At 36.9% G+C, this 17,521-nt stretch overlaps 1 protein-coding gene across 8 annotated transcripts in view; it reads right to left on the minus strand.

Moving 5' to 3' along the window:
• Positions 1–461: 461 nt before the first annotated feature.
• The window catches only part of RALGPS2 (Ral GEF with PH domain and SH3 binding motif 2), a 185,788-nt gene continuing 168,728 nt past the window's right edge, over positions 462–17,521 (minus strand). For all 8 annotated transcript variants that reach the window (XM_031013660.3, XM_031013656.3, XM_055366711.2 and 5 more), the window contains 2 exons: positions 13,721–13,812; positions 462–4,233 (listed from right to left, as the gene is read on the minus strand). In XM_031013660.3, coding sequence (XP_030869520.1) covers positions 4,204–4,233; positions 13,721–13,812 — 122 coding nt within the window. In that variant the 3' untranslated portion in view covers positions 462–4,203. The remainder of the gene's footprint in view (positions 4,234–13,720; positions 13,813–17,521) is intronic.

Below are 17,521 nucleotides of genomic sequence, written 5' to 3' on the forward strand. Positions count from 1 at the left end.
GACTCAAAAACCAAGGAAGACTGCAACAATCACCTACAGAGGTTTCTGTAAAGACTTTGTTAGACTTGGGGTGAGAAAGATTAAGCTGGTGGAGAGAGGGATAGCACACACTCCTGAAATAAGAGGAGCAAGAGGGCACATGATTATTGTCATACTTGATGCCCTAAAATTGCTCTTCAAATAATAAGGCACTGACCAAATTTTCTCCCCACTATAACTTGAAACATAGGTGTAATCAAATTGCTTTCAACAAGCAAAAGAGTTTTTATGCCTGGATCTCTTTCATTAGAACCCTCCAAATAGGGAAAAAAAATGTCACTTTAGACACAAGCCATTTTTAGGGGAGCAAAAGCAAAGGTACTTAAATCATTTTGAAAAGGTTCACATGGAAAGTAATTCATCATCAATGTGATTAAGTAGCAATATTTGTATCTCAAAGCTTAGAAAAAACAGAATACCGCTTTGGCTGTAAAATCGTATATTTACTATGTTTGAAAGAAATAATACAAAAAAGAGAGGAAAATAAAAGCAAACACTAAAAGGTCACTAAAGAAGTCATACCAACCTCATCACTTGCTTTGTATCATCTATTCATGCAACAGGAGTACTATTATTCCACCTGGACACAGTTAAACTCATCTTCCTTTTCAAAAAGGGATCCAATTATTTCAAAAGCCTTTGAAGCAGAGGATTTGCTTTATTAAAGATTATCTTCTGTTAGGCAACACGGGCACCCCTTGTTTGCAGAAGATGATTACGTGGTGGTTTAAACACTGGTTGTAAAGGAATGTGCCTCAAAAAAACAGGAAGGAAATCAATACCAGATCTATTCATTTAAAAAGCCAATGGATGGAACCTATTACTATCGATTTTCAATTAGTATGATGCCCTATAGTTTTGTCTTCAGTAGTAAAGGTATACAGTTTACGATTTAACCTTAAAAAGAAATAAAAGACTTACGCTCAAGTCATTTGGCCAAAAGATCAACAGGCTGCTCTTTGAGGGCCCCAGTTTAAGCTAATAAGGAACGCTAGAGTCTGTAAACATGTTTTCCATTCTTTTTTCCTCCTGTACCAATAGTGCTTCCTAGGCTCCTCATAAATCTTCTAGAAGAGGAATAAAGCCACTTATACAAACTTTGCAGTTATACACCCTGACTTTTGATATACAGAAAGAACCAATACCAACACAGTCTACACAGAAGGTAGTGCGATAGTTACATGGCATTTTCCACACAGAAAAAATATTTGAAATTGAAGCACATGCCTAGGGAGAAAAAAATACTGAAACTCAAATTGTTTGGATCCCTTTTTGTAATGTTTGCCCAAATAATATTTACATAGTGAAGAAAACAAAATAGGAAGGTGTGTTTGATTAGTTCTTGTTCAATTCTTACTGTCTGGAGGTAAAAATCATATTCTGAAAAACAAGCAAAGCCTGAACAGAGGGGGCACGAGGCCAAAAACAGTGCTCTGGAAGGTCATTCTGTAGTTATTTTCAACAGGCTATATAACATGCCAATCATTATGCTTATCATAAACAGGCTTAAATTTAAATTATAACTGAATTTCTAATGAGTTCTTCTTGGCTAAGGGTGAAACAAATGACCTTAATGCTGATGAACATTTTGAGTTTTTGAGTCACTTATTTACAATTGAGGGCAGGCTTAATAAGAAGATTCATCTTCCCACGAATGAACTACCTATATATTTAATATATTTTGGTAACATATTTTCTTTGAATTGTTATCAGGTATTATTTGGTAAATTATAGATAAAAAATTCACCTACACTATTTTAAGTCACTTCTCTGTTTTCAATTTGCTTCAAATGCTAAAATAATCTTAAAAAGCAATGACTAATTTTCTGAATGAATAAATTTTAAAGACAGAAAAACAACGACTTCTGCGCTGTTAAGAAATTTAGTCAGTCAGAGGCCACAAGTCTATCTATAAACTATTAACCAAATTTGAACACTATCTTACTCTACGCAAACATCCATTAATGTTTAGAGCCGAAAGTATCAAACACATCTTCCAGCTTAGCTCTCTCCCTTTGGCAAAACTATGTGATGTCAGGCTCTGACTTCCAACTGCATATCTCCACAGATATGGTTAACCTACAACATTTCTACGTTAGCTTATTATGACAAACAAATGAAATTAAAAAAATCCACAGGGTTCTCATTCACAATACTTTTTAAAAAAGCACATACACTGTTAAAAACACTATTTCTGAAGAGAAATAAACAAATTAAGAAATTTTTAAAAATGCAAAACAAAAGTAAGATGTGCAAGGTCTACGTAGTAATACTGCTGGCTATGTCTTTCTATTACCCAACATGGGTTAAGCTTAGAGCATTAATTGAAAAATCATTCAGCACAGGAAACTTTTGTCCTCTCCAGCCTGTGTCACTAAACCCCAAAAATAATGGTATTTCTGTTATATAAGAAGCATATTTGAACTCTTAACATCTTTTCCAAACAGAAAACTAAATTAAAAAACTTAACACTCAAAAAAAGCTCTTCTCTTTTCCTTTGGATGGATTTTAAGCTAATTATTGTATAAGCAATATTTTCTATTGAAGTTTCATGGACTCAAGGGCAAAATACTTATAATAAAAAAGTATAAAATTCTCTAAGAATACGAATGTGTGAAATTTTATGTGAGGCCCAAAGTAACAGAAGTCTATTAGTAGATATCAGTCACAAAGCATTACCTTACTCTAGGCCACTGCTAAAATTTATTATGTCTCAAGAGTTTATAACATTCGACATATAGCCTTTGTTTGAGTGTCATTTTTCATTAAAATTCTAAGGCATCTCACCTTCAAACTTTTTTTTTTTTAATAATTCAACATTTACTTTAGAAATTAAATGCATCATTGCATAGAAGAGTTCTCATAAAACTGCTTGGTCAACTACTGACAAAATACGGTTTCATGTCAGAGACCGACAGTAAATTTTCAGAAAAATGTTTTGGTATGTATATGGTAAATCATACAAGTATAAAGTTTAGATACTTAAAATTTCCAGAATCTGATATTTTCACCTTTATCCCTCTTAAAATTATTTTGTATGTCTTATAACAAAATATATACATACATCTCTATGTGTTACCTTTTAAACAAATATGATCCTGAATCTCATATTGAACAAAAAGAGAGAAAATGAATAATAAAAAAATAACTCTGGCATTATGCACATCAAATACTGTAAAAGAAAATATCCTGACAAAATATCAGTCTGTCTTGATGATAAAAACCACCTATGACTGGGAGAAGGGAAAATCCAATTAACTTGGAAAAAGATCTAATTATTGTAAAATCTCAGAAAAGTTTAGGTTGGGATTATAGTTCTTTACTTAAGCAGATCTGTGGTCCAACAATGAATTCATATAGAAAGCTAAACTTTAACCCTAGTTAGAAACAACCATGTTTTCTGGAACCTATTTAAAAAAAAGCATCTGGCAAATGAACACTCAGCCTTTGTACCTCCTGCAGGAAATAATGTTCCCCTTACAGTACTACATTTCAGAAGTTTAGTGTTTAAAAAATTCTCCCCTCATCCAAAACAAAACAAACACCCCCACCCAATCCCAAACGAACCCAAGAACTCACATGACTAACATTTCTCATTCCTACACTCTTGCTGTGAGAAAGCCAGTGAGGTTGCAGACTACTAGAGGGAGAACAAACCTTGCAGGTGGGCTGCTGGTACAATCCCTGCTAAGTCTCTTCACCTCGGTTCAAAACCAGCGCCTGATGGAATCCACAAGAATATGTTTTTCCTTTTTAAAGCATATCTAAAAAGGGCAATTCCCCCCTCTAAAATTATTACAAAGTTAAAAGAAATGCAAATTAGCTACGATCTATTCCAAGCACAGCACCGCCAGAAGATTCACACACACTATTTGGTGTTTCATGTTGGTTTTCCTTTCATTCTTTTAAGGCAGTGGTTTCCACAGGTCAGTTCTGAGATAAGAAGCATGGTTCATGGCAGTTTGTTTTGCAACTCCAATTTGTTCTCTGGGAATATCTCAATTCATTCCCTGAAATTAGTGCTTTTTTGGTTCAGAACTCCAAAGACTGAGACAGAGCCTCTGGGCTCTTCCTGGCACAGGATGGTTTATAGCTGGCGCTCTTTTATCAGGTCCTCATGCTCACACAGAAGCAACAGTTCACCTCTCTTTTTTTCTCAGGCTTCTACTCAAAAGTCATCAAGTTTGTAGGAACCTAAAAAATATAAGCATTAAAAACTGAGTTTAAAAGTTGTTTTTTCAAAGGAGTATTTCTTATCTTTCCTTGTTATTTAGGCAAGCCCAAATCTTTCTACTTAAGTATCTTTTAAAAGGAACTTGATATAAGGAGCTTCAATAGTTTATGAATAATTAACACGCTAGAACATTTTTGAGAGAAAATCACCAAAATGAGTTAATACTCTTTCTAGTAAAATGACATCTATATAGGAGAAGGGGTAGAGACAATATCTTTCTTGTCTAACACAGGGGGCTCAGTAGACGTTTACTGAATGAATAAATGAGAGCAAGAGTAAGTATGACTCTGGTAGGGTGAGATTCCAGACACACTTGTTTGCCATTATTTATTTTCTCATTATATATTACAAAAATTCCTAGGTGCACATTTTTAAAATCAGCAAAAATAATTTTATAACAAACATTACTAAGAATTTATTTGTAAAATCATGATTAAAATAAGTACAGAAAAACAAAATTCCTTATTAGAGTTTCACTATGTTAAAACAAATCCTCAAAACCAGTTTTCCAAAATACTGGGAGAGGTATTCACATGTCAGTGGTCTCTTCTGTCCTTAAGACAGTTTAACAGCTCTCACAGTTTAGCAACCTCTCTCTGAAACCTATTATATGCAAAAACATAAATATCTTACAAGTGTCAGCTTCTGAATAAAAAAATTATGTTGGACAATGTAATCATAACTGAATTACAAATCAAATACAACACAAATGCTCAAGTGCTTAAAGTATAAATTTTCAGGTCTGATTATAAGAAACTCATATTTTGCCGGGTGTGGTGGCTCACGCCTGTAATCCCAGCACTTTGGGAGGCTGAGGCAGGCAGATCACCTGAGGTCAGGAGTTTAAGACCAGCCTGGCCAACATTGTGAAACTCCATCTCTACTGAAAATACAAAAATTAGCTGGGCCTGTGGTGGGTGCCTGTAATCCCAGCTACTCAGGAGGCTGAGGCAGGAGAATGGCTTGAACCCGGGAGGCAGAGGTTGCAGTGAGCCAAGATCGCACCATTGCACTGTCCAGGCTGGGCAACAAGAGTGAAACCCTGTCTCAAAAAAAAAAAAAAAAAGAAAAAGAAAGAAACTTGTATTTAAGTAAAGTAAAAGTCTCATTTCTTTTTAAGTTGCCTGAATGTGGTTTAAGGTATTTTGCATTTGAGTCAGACTTTTCTACTAAAATTTTCACAGGTTCTACTTATAAATTTGCCACTATTCTAATTCTTGCAAGTATAGAAACAAATATTTATACACGTCTGGTTGACTTGTTGCACAGAAATACTCACTAATACAGTAAAAGAAATTGAACATTTAAGCTGGTATATGTATATATTGTCTAGATTCATCTTGGAATCTGAGATTGAAAAAAAAAAGAGTCTTAATACCCTAAATTACATTTAAAGAAAATGTATAGCAATGAGGTGAATCCTGAAAGGCTTAGTTTAGATAAAGCCTGATCTGTTTCTTTCATTCTGCCCCAGACACTAACCTGACAAGGCAAAAAATAATTTTCGCTCTATGACATTTCATGTCCTTTATGGAGGTTGCTAAAAATGGTACTAAATACTGCTATTAGTGTTTCATATATATTTGAAACAATAAAAATTATGAGAGAACAAAGCCCACTCCAACAATATTTAAAAAAATGCCCTCGGGATTGGGACAAGATGGCCAACTAGGCAAAGCCAGGAAGAGCTTCTCCCACCAAGAGAGATCTGAGTATCTAGTAGACCAGCATACTCCAAGCCTATCTTCTGAGAGGATGCACTGACAGAAAATCACCGATTTTCTGAGAGTGGGTGCAGAGATGATGCAGAACCAGGGCTGAAGAGCGAAGAAGCTAGGAACCCTGCACAGGGTTGTGGAGTGCTGGGACTCATTCCTGGCCCTGAACAGCTCCTAAGGAAGGGGTGAGTAAAGTAACTGTGGAATGGCCCATTCTCACCACAAACCGCTGGGATCCTAGTGGCAGGAGATCCCATAGTCCTCCTGGATATTTGAGTTGCCAGGGGGAACTGCCTGGAGAGCTGGCAGAGACAGAACTTAGGTCTACATGGAGCCCAGGTGGTATGGTGTGGGGAAAGCTGCAAACGAACACGGCCATAGGTGCCCACCCACCAAGGCTCTTCATACTCCTCTAGGTGGCTCTGACCTTTGCTAACTGCCATATTTGGAGACAGCAGGGCTGTGTTTCCCATGGGACTGGGGTGAGTCTGAGCTGCATGTCCCATTGTCTACTGGCCCCTTCCAAGGTCCCTGTTTGGCCACTCCCATGGGAGCAGGCACACAGCGTAGCTTCCACTATTCTGTTGGAATGCTTTTGCAGGCGACTGTCACCATAGTGCTTTTACCAGTGGCCCCCACCATCCTGCCAGAACACTTTCAACACTGGCCCCTGAGGAAGTAAAGCTTTTGCCAGTAGCCCCTGATGGAGAGGTTTTGCCAGCAGCCTGGGAGCACCTTGGTCCACCCAGTGCAGCTGGTGGTCGACCTCAAGAGGCCAGAGGAAAAAGCCAGGGGCCCACTCCCAGCCCCTTGGGAGTTACAGGACACAGCCCAGGAGTGCCAAGCTGAACCTTGGTTCTCTGAAGACAACCAGAAAGGAAGCCAATTGACTATACCCAACTTATACCACAGTCAAACCGTGAAGGGAAATCAAAAACATAAAAACAAAAAGCACCATCCAAAAGTCAGCAACTTCAAAGGATAAAGGAACATCAGCCCTCACAGATGAGAAAGAACCAATGCAAGAACTCTAGCAACTCTAAAAACCACAGTGTCTTCTTACCTCCAGACAACTACAATAGGTTCCCAGCAATGGTTCTTAACCAGACTGAAATGACAGACTTCAGATTTAGAATCTGAATAGCAAGGAAGCTCAGTGAGATACAGGAGAAAGTGAAACCCAGTTTAAGGAAAACAGTAAAACAATCCAAGAGTTGAAAGATAACACAGCCATTTTAAGAAAGAACCAAACTGAACCTCTGGAATTTAAAAATTCACTCTAGGAATTTCTTTCTTTTTCTTTTCTTTTTTTTTTTTGAGATGGGAGTCTTGCTCTGTTGCCCAGGCTGGAGTGCGGTGGCATGATCTTGGCTCACTGCAACCTCCGCCTCCCAGGTTCAAGCGATTCTCCTGCCTCAGCCTCCCTAGTGGCTGGGACTACAGGTGTGCACCAACATGCCCGGCTAATTTTTCTATTTTTAGCAGAGATGGGGTTTCACCATGTTGGCCGGGCTGGTCCCGAACTCTTGACCTCAAGTGATCTGCCTGCCTTGGCCTCCCAAAGTGCTGGGATTACAGGTGAGAGCCACCACTCCCAGCCTAGGAATTTCATAATGCAATTGGAAGCATTAACAACAGAATAGACCAAACCAAGGAAAGAATCTCAGAACTCGAAGAGCACTCCTTCAAATTAACAGAGACAAACATTAAAGAAAAAAATTTTAAAAATGAGCAAAACCTTTGATAAATATGGGATTATGTAAAGAGACTAAACCTATGACTCATTGGTGTTACTGCAAGAAAAGGAGACAGAGTAAGCAACTTGGAAAACATATTTGAGGATACGATCCACAAAAATTATCCCAATCTTGCTACAGAAGTTGATGTGCAAACTCAAGAAATTCAGACTCCCCACAAGATACTATACAAGATGAGCATCCCCGAGACACTTAATCATCACATTCTCCAAGGTCAATGCAAAAGAAAAAAATCTTAAACGGAACTTGAGAAAAGGCGCAGTAAAGGGAATCTCATCAGGCTAACAGTGGACCTTTCAGTAGAAACCTAACAAGCCAGAAGAGGCTGGGGGCCTATTTTTAGCATTCTTAAAGAAAAGAAATTCCAACTAAGAATTTCATGTCCCACCAAACTAAGCTTCATAAGTGAAGGAAACAGAAAATCCTTTTCAGACAAGCAAAGACTAAGGAATTCACTATCATCAGACTTGCCTTACAAGAGGTCCTTTAAGGAGTGCTACATGTGGAAATGAAAGAAAAATAACTGCCACCACAAAAACACACTTAAGTATATAGTCCACTGACACTATAAAGCAACTATACAATGAAGTCTACATAACAAGCAGCTAACAACATGATGACAGGATTAAATCCTCACACATCAATAGTAACCTTGAATGTAAACAGGCAAAAAAGGCAAAGTGGTAAGCTGGACAAAGAAGCAAGACCCAACTGTCTGCTGTCTTCAAGAGAACCATCTCACGTGTAACAACATACTAGGCGCAAAGTAAAGGTAAGGAGCAAGATTTATCAAGCAAATGGAAAACAAAAAAGAACAAAGGTTGCTAGTCTTATATTAGATACAACTGACTATAACAATGGTCAAAAAGGACAAAGAAGGGCATTACATAATGATAAAGGGTTCAATTCATCCAGAAGACTTAACTATCCTAAAGATACATGCACCCAACATTGGAGCATCTAGATTAAGAAAACAAGTTCTTAGAGACCTACAAAGAGACTTAGATAACTACATAATAGAAGACTTCAACACCCCACTGATAGCGTCAGGCAGATCACTGAGGCAGAAAACTAACAAAAATGTTCTGGACTTAAACTCAACAGTTGACAAACTAGACCCAACAGACATCTACAGAATACTTCATTCAACAACACAAGAATATACATTCTTTTCATTGGCACAAGGCACATTCTCTAAGATCAACCACATGCTTGGGCATAAAGCAAGTGCCAACATATTCAAAAAAATCGAAATCATACCAACCATAGCCTCAGACTACAGTACAATAAAACTAGAAATCAATACCAAGAAGGTTTCTCAAAACCACACAATTATATGGAACTTAAACAACTTTCTTCCAAATGACTTTTGGGTAAAGAATGAAATTATGACACAAATCAAAAAATGATTTAAAACTAAGGAAAACAGAGACACAACATATCAGACTCAATACCTATGTCAAGAAGTTAGAAAGAGCTCAAATTAACAACCTAACATCATACCTGGAGGAACTAGAAAAACAAAAGGAAACCAACCCCAAAGCTAGCAGAAAAAAAGAAATAACCAAAATCAGAGCAGAAGTGAATGAAATTGAGATGTGAAAATGCATACAAAAAAGCAATGAACCAAAAGTTGGTTCTTTGAAAGAAAAAACAAGATCGATAGACTGGTAGCTAGATTAACAAATAAAACAAGAGAAAAGATCCAAATAATCACAATCAGAAATTACAAAGGTGACATACAACTGACTCCATAGAAATATAAAAAATCCTCAGAGACTAACACTTATATGCACACAAACTAGAAAACCTAAAAGAAATGGATAAATTCCTGGAAACACAACCTCTGAAGATTGAATGAGGAAGAAACTGAATCCCTAAAAAGACCAATAATGAGTTCCAAAACTGAATCAGTAATAAACAACCTACCAACCCAAAAAAGCCTTGGAATAGATGGATTTCACAGTTGAATTCTACCATATGTACGAAAAAGAGCTAGTACCAATCCTACTGAAAATATTCCGAAAAATCGAGAAAGAGAAGACTCCTCCCTAACTCATTCCATGAAGCCAACATCATTCTGATTCCAAAAACTAGCAGAGACACAATGAAAAAACAGAACTACAGGTCAATATACCTGATGAACACAGACACAAAAATTCTCAACAAAATATTAGCTAACTGAATCCAGCAGCATATCACAAAGTTAATTCACCACAATCAAGTAGACTTTATTCCTGAGATGCAAGGTTGGTTTACCAGATGCAAATCAATAAATGTGATTCACCACATAAACGAAATTAAAAACAGAAAACCATATGATCATCTCAAAAGATGCAAAAAAGGCTTTTGATAAAATTCAACATCCTTTCATGTTAAAAGCCCTCAACAAATTAGGCACTGAAAGAACATATCTCAAAATACTAAGAGTCATCTATGGCAAACCCACAGCAACATCATTCTAAATGGGCAAAAGTTGGAAGTATTCCCTTACAGAACTGGAACAGGACAAGGATGCCCACTCTAACCACTCCTATTCAACATAATACTTACTGGAGGTCCCAGCCAGAGCAATCAGACATGAGAAAGAAATAAAAGGCATTCAAATAGAAAGAGGAAGTCAAACCATCTCTCTTCAGACTATATGATGTTATATCTAGAAAACCCCATAGTCTCTGACCCAAAGCTCCTAGATCTGATAAACAACTTCAGCAAAGTCTCAGGATACAAAATCAATGTACAAAAATCAACAGCATTTCTATACACCAATAACATTCAAACTGAGAGCCAAATCAAGAACACAATTCCATTTACAATAGCCACAAAAAGAAAAAAATATCTAGGGATACAGCTAATCAAGGAGGTAAAAGATCTCTACTATGAGAATTACAAGCCGGGCACGGTGGCTCACGCCTGTAATCCCAGCACTTTGGGAGGCGGAGGTGGGTGGATCACGAGGTCAGGAGATCAAGACCATCCTGGCTAACACAGTGAAACCCCGTCTCTACTAAAAATACAAAAAAATAGCTGGGTGTGGTGGCATATGCCTGTACTCCCAGCTACTCGGGAGACTGAGGCAGGAGAATCGCTTGAACCCGGGAGGTGGAGGTTGCAATGAGCCGAGATCACGCCACTGCACTCCAGCCTGAAGACAGAGCAAGACTCTGTCTCCAAAAAATAAAAAAAATTAAAAAAGAAAAAGAGAATTACAAAAATTGCTCAAAGTAATCAGAGATGACACAAACAAATGGAAAAGCATTCCATGCTCATAGATTGGAAGAATCAAAACTGTTAAATGTCCATATTGTCCAAACCAACCTACAGATTCAATGCTATTCTTATCAAACTACCAATGACATTCTTCAAAGAATTAGAAAAAACCATTCTAAAATTCATATGGAACAACAACAACAACAACAACAACAACAACAACAACAAAAGCCCAAATAGCTAAAGCAATTCTAAGTAAAAAGAACAAAGCTGGAGGCATCACACTACCTGACTTCAAACTATACTACAAGACTACAGTAACCAAAAAATAGCATGGTACTGGTACAAAAACAGATACCAATGGAACAGGATAGAACCAATGGAACAGTATAGAGAGCCCAGAAATAATGCCTCACACCTACTACCATCTGATCTTTGACAAAGCTGACAAAAACAAGCAATGGGGAAAAGACTCCCTATTCAATATGCTGCTAGGATAACTGGATAGCCATATACAGAAGATTAAAACTGGACCCCTTCCTTACACTGTATACAAAAATCAACTCAAGATGGATTAAAGACTTAAACGCAAAACCTAAAACTATAAAAACCCTGAAAGATAACCTAGGATATACCATTCTGGACACAGGCCCTGGCAAAGACTTCATGATGAAGACTCCAAAAGCAGTTGCAACAAAAACAAAAACTGACAAACAGGACCTAATTAGAGAGCTTCTGCACAGCAGAAGAAACTATCAGCAGAATAAACCAACATTCCTAGAGAATGGGAGAAAATATTTTCAAACTATGTATCTGAAAAAGGTCTAATACCTAGAATCTATAAGAAACTTAAATTTACAGGCAAAAAACAACCCCATTAAAAAGTGGGCAAAGGGCATGAACAGACACTTCTCAAGAGAAGAAATACACATGGCCAACAAGCATTTGAAAAACGGCCAATATCACTAATTGCCAGAGAAATGCAAATCAAAACTGCAATGAGATACCATCTCACACCAGTCAGAATGGCTAAGTCAAAAAATAACAGATGTTGGCAAGGTTGCAGAGAAAACGGAATGCTTATATACACTTGGTAGGAATGTAAGTTCAGCCACTGTGGAAAGCGGCTTTGAGATTTCTCAAAGATCTTGAAACAGAACTACCATTGAACCCAGCAATCCCATTACTGAGCATATACCCAAAGGACAATAAATTGTTCTACCAAAAAGACACATGTATGTTCATCCCAGCAGTATACACTATAGCAAAGACATGGAATCAACCTACGTGCCCATCAACAGTGGATTGGATAAAGAAAATGTGGTACATATATGCTATGGAATACTACACAGTGATTTTTAAAAAACAGTGAAATTATGTCCTTGGCAGCAACATGAATGCAGCTGGAGACCATTAAGTGAATTAATCCAGGAACAGAAAACCAAATACTGCATGTTCTCACTTGTAAGTGGGAGGTAAACACTGAATACACCTAGACAAAAAGATGGGAACAATCGACACTGAGCATTACCAGAGTGGGGAGGGTGGGAGAGGGGTGACGGTTGAAAAACCAGTGGGTACTCTGCTATCTGGGTGACAGGATCATTTACACACCAAACCTCAGTGACACACAATATACCCATGTAACAAACCTGCACAAGTACCCTCTGAACCCAAAAGTCAAAAAACAAACAAAAAGAATGGACTTAAAGGATGAAGAAAGTTTGAATCCACCATTTTTTACTTGTGTGACCCGTGTAGGTCATTTTGTATTATGGAGCCTTAGTTTCAATTATCAAGAAAGGGTAATAACTTACATCCTGATATGACAGGGTGAAAAATACTTCTGTAAGCTTTCTAAGCTTATATAGTGCATCATATTCAATATTACCTACTGATAATGCTAACCATAGACTTCTGCATTATCAATATGCTAAGTCAATGATTTTCAAATATATTTAACAAACAACTGGTTCTACAAAAAGTCTATATAAATTTCTATAAATGTGGCTATGTGTTTTATGTCTGCTCTACCAATCTGTGGTTCAACTCTAACTGTGCAACAGGGTTTGGGGAAAACAACACAATGGATTCCTGCTCTGCTGCAGCTGAAAGCCTTTCAATTAGACCATTTTTGTTTCAGTAAAATAAAAGCAAACAAAATTCAAATGGTTTTTGGTTTCACTACCACCACAGAAACCCACATCAAATTGTCAACAGATCAAATAAAGATGAATTCGAATAATTTTTATTAATTTAATATGCCATCTAATTTTTACCCTTTAGAGAACTATACTCTGACTACTATACTAGCTACCTTTCTGTGCTTTGAACTCACCTTAAGCTTGTTCCAGCTTCAGGCTCCCTGCACTTGCTCTTCCCTTACACAGCACTCTGCTCTGCTCTTCTTATAGCTCGTTCCTTCTTGTGGTTCTTGCCAATACCATCTCCTCAGGGAGATCTTTGCTGCCCATCCTTATGTTATCAAAAGTTGTCTATACTCCCATTGCTCTATATCACATACGTCTATTGTTTTCTTTATATAGTTCTGACTGTTCGAAATTTTGTTACTTGTTTGCATGATTACTGTCTAGCTCCTCACTAAGATGTAGACCTTCATGTCTTATTAACTGTAATCAATAAGAATAAAAACACCACCATTCTCCTAGTTAATTCAGAACTAGTCTGTTTACTTCTCTTGGAACTCTTTTACATATGTTCCCAAATTATGGACTATTCTGAGAATTAGGAGAAATGCTTACCTGTTGTTTGTTACTTTGGCAGGCTGCACTCAAATGCTTAAACCATAACATTGCATTCATTCTATTGCCAGCTTGAAACTTGTACGAATTTCCTAAAATTATCCAAAATAAGGGGGAAATATTAAAAATGTAAGGACAATGACACATAATAATTCTGCCAGATAATGAGCAAATTAAACATGACTAGAGTTTTCAGTTTTAGAATTCTATCCAACACCTCCATTTTATTGTATTTCCTATTTTTATTGTATTTCCAATACAATAAAGAGTTCTCGATGCAACACATTTACATGCTATCATATATTCAGAAAGTCACTTTTGCTGCTTATGAATTAGAAGAAATAATTTTGTCTCCTTAAATATTCTTTAGAATGAAATACACCTACATAAAATAACTGTGTGGCATCTCTAGATCTGTGTGGATAAGACTGCAGAATATTGGTTCTGAATACTTACTACTTAGATGATCTAAATATTATTATTATTTTTTTTTGAGATGGAGTCTCGCTCTGTCGCCCAGGCTGGAGTGCAGTGGCACAATCTCAGCTCATTGCAACCTCTACCTCCCAGCTTTACGAGATTCTCATGTCTCGGCCTCCCAATAAGCTGGGATTACAGGTGTGCACCACCATGCCCAGCTAAGTTTTTTGTATTTTTAGTAGAGACGGGGTTTCACCATGTTGGCTAGGCTGGTCTCGAACTCCTGACCTCAAGTGATGTGCCTGCCTTGGCCTCCCAAAGTGCTGGGATTGCAGGCGTGAGCCCCCACACCTGGCCTAAATATTAGTAGATGTTAAGTTTTAACATGCCAGAATGCTTCAATATGTTTAATACTTAAACACTAGCTATTTAGTATAATTAAGGATTAGTCATATAACATTGATAGACTATGCTTTTAGTCTTTAGTTACAAGATATTTGTCAATATTATTACAGATTTCCGGTTCTGTTGAGGGCTCTTGGGGAAAGTCTAGGAGGCAACTTTCTCTCTTTTAAGAAATTAGAAATTCATTTGTGCTGTGTGTATTTTGTAATTTCTATATTGACTTTAATTCAAGACTGACATATAATGAGGATATTTTAAATGGTTGTATGTATTAAGGTGAGAAAACAAATTGAGAAAAGAAAGGATCCATGTACTATAGGCTGCTCTAAATTAAGCTTTATTTCCTTTTTTCATTGACCTAAGTTCTTTTTATTTCACAATTTGTGCTGAATTCTATTCTTTCCTTAATAACTGCATTCAATGGCTCAAGAGCCTAACTATATTTAAGCATTATTCAGCTTTTCCTTGAGATTCTAACACTCAAAATAACTTTTTCACTTTCCGAAGTAATTGTTTCTTCACCAAATGTTTAGTCAAGTAACACTGTTACACTTGCTGAACTCAGACACAGACATTAGGTCAATGTGAAAAAAAAGCCATACCTACAATTAAGCTGGTCACAGCTACAATTTACATACTCACCCCTCCCCCGCAAAAACCATTAGTATAGATAGACTTCATAAAATTTTGGCTACCTGAAGTAGTTCTATTAGGCATGCTAAGAGAAACTGAAGAAAACAAAGAATCTGTTAACTAAATCCAACGAAAATGCTCTCGTCTTGAAATGTAATTTCGTGAATTATGCCTTTGATACGGGAAGGAGGCTGGGGCTTTGAATTCAAAATTTTGAGTAGGCTTCTATACACCAACAGTGACCAAACAGAGAATCAAATCAAGAATTCAATGCCTTTTATAATAGCTGCAAAACAAGACAAAACAAAAAACAAAACAAAACAAAACAAAACAAAAAAACCACTTAGGAATATACCTAACAAAGGAGTCGAAAGAGCTCTACAAGGAAACTACAAAACACTGCTGAAAAAAATCACTGATGACACAAATAAATGGAAACACATCCCATGCTCATGGATGGGTAGAATCAATATTGGGAAAATGACTATACTGCCAAAAGCAATCTACAAATTCAATGCAATCGCCATCAAAATACCACTATCATTCTTCACAAAATTAGAAAAAACAATTCTAAAATTCACATACAATCAAAAAAGAGCCCACCACAGCCGAAGCAAGACTAAGTGAAAAGAACAAATCTGGAGGCATCACACTACCTGATTTCAAACTATACCATAAGGCCACAGTCACCAAAACAGCATGGTACTGGTATGAAAATAGGCACATAGATCAATGGAATAGAATGGAGAACTCTGAAGTAAACCCAAATACTTACAGCCAACTGATCTTTAACAAAGCAAACAAAAACACGAAGTGCGGAAAGGACACCCTTTTTAACTAACGGTGCTGGGATAATTGGCTAGCCGCATGTAGGAGAATGAAACTGGATCCTCATCTCTCACCTTATACAAAAATCAACTCAAGATGAATTAAGGACTTAAATCTAAGACCTGAAACTATAAAAATTCTAGAAGACAACATTGGAAAACTCTTCTAGACATTGGCTTAGGCAAGGATTTCATGACCAAGAACCCAAAAGCAAATGCAATAAAAACAAAGATAAATAGTTGGGACCTAATTAAACTAAAGAGCATTTGCATAGCAAAAGCAACAGTCAGCAGAGTAAACAGACAACCCACAGAGTGGGAGAAAATCTTCACAATCTATACATCTGACAAAGGACTAACATCTAGAATCTACAATGAACTCAAAACGAATCAGTAAGAAAAAAACCAATCCCATCGAAAAGTGGGCTAAGGACATGAATAGACAATTCTCAAAAGAAGATATACAAATGGCCAACAAACAAATGAAAAAATGCTCCATATCACTAATGATCAGGGAAATGCAAATCAAAACTACAATGAGATACTACCTTACTCCTGCAAGAATGGCCATAATAAAAAAAATAAAAAAACAGTAGATGTTGGCATGGATGTGGTAAACATGCAACACTTCTACACTGCTGGTGGGAATGTAAACTAGTACAGCCACTATGGAATACAGTGTGGAGATTCCCTGAGGAACTAAAAGTAGAACTACCATTTGATCCAGCAATCCCACTACTGGGTATCTACCCAGAGGAAAAGAAGTCATTATATGAAAAAGATACTTGCATGCGCATGTTCACAGCAGCACAATTCACAATTGCAAAATCGTGGAACCAACCCAAATACCCATCAATCAACGAGTGGATAAAGAAACTGTGGTATATATATGTGATAGAATACTACACAGCCATAAAAAGGAATGAATTAACAGCATTTGCAGTGACCTGGATAAGATTAGAGACTGTTATTCTAAGTGAAGTAACTGAGGAATGGAAAACCAAACATCATATGTTCTCACTGATATGTGGGAGCTAAGCTATGAGGATGCAAAAGCATAAGAATGATACAATGGACTTTGGGGACTTGGGGAGAAAAGTGAGAAGGCGGATGAGGGTAAAAAGACTACAAATAGAGTGGAGTGTATGCTGCTCGGGTGATGGGTGCACCAAAATCTCACAAATCACCACTAAACAACTTACTCATGTAACCAGATATCACCTGTACCCCAATAACTTATGGAAAAAAAAAGCTGAGTAGGGTATATTTATTCTGTAAATCAATCTACTTAATCTAAAAAGAAGACATTTTGGTATTATTTTTTCCTGCCTCCAACATATTTGCTTACTTGTTTACTTAAAACACTTAAACATCATAAAAGTGGGATATCTGTTGATACAAAATAGTATCTGAATAAACAGAGGTCAAAATATAGTTGTGAAGTCAATAAAAGGTAACACAGTATTCCAGTTGTGAACTGCTGAAAGTATCTTTCTGGTACTTGTCAACAGCTAGC

Source organism: Gorilla gorilla, chromosome 1, assembly GCF_029281585.2.
Source record: "Gorilla gorilla gorilla isolate KB3781 chromosome 1, NHGRI_mGorGor1-v2.1_pri, whole genome shotgun sequence".
NCBI classification, from domain to species: domain Eukaryota; kingdom Metazoa; phylum Chordata; class Mammalia; order Primates; family Hominidae; genus Gorilla; species Gorilla gorilla.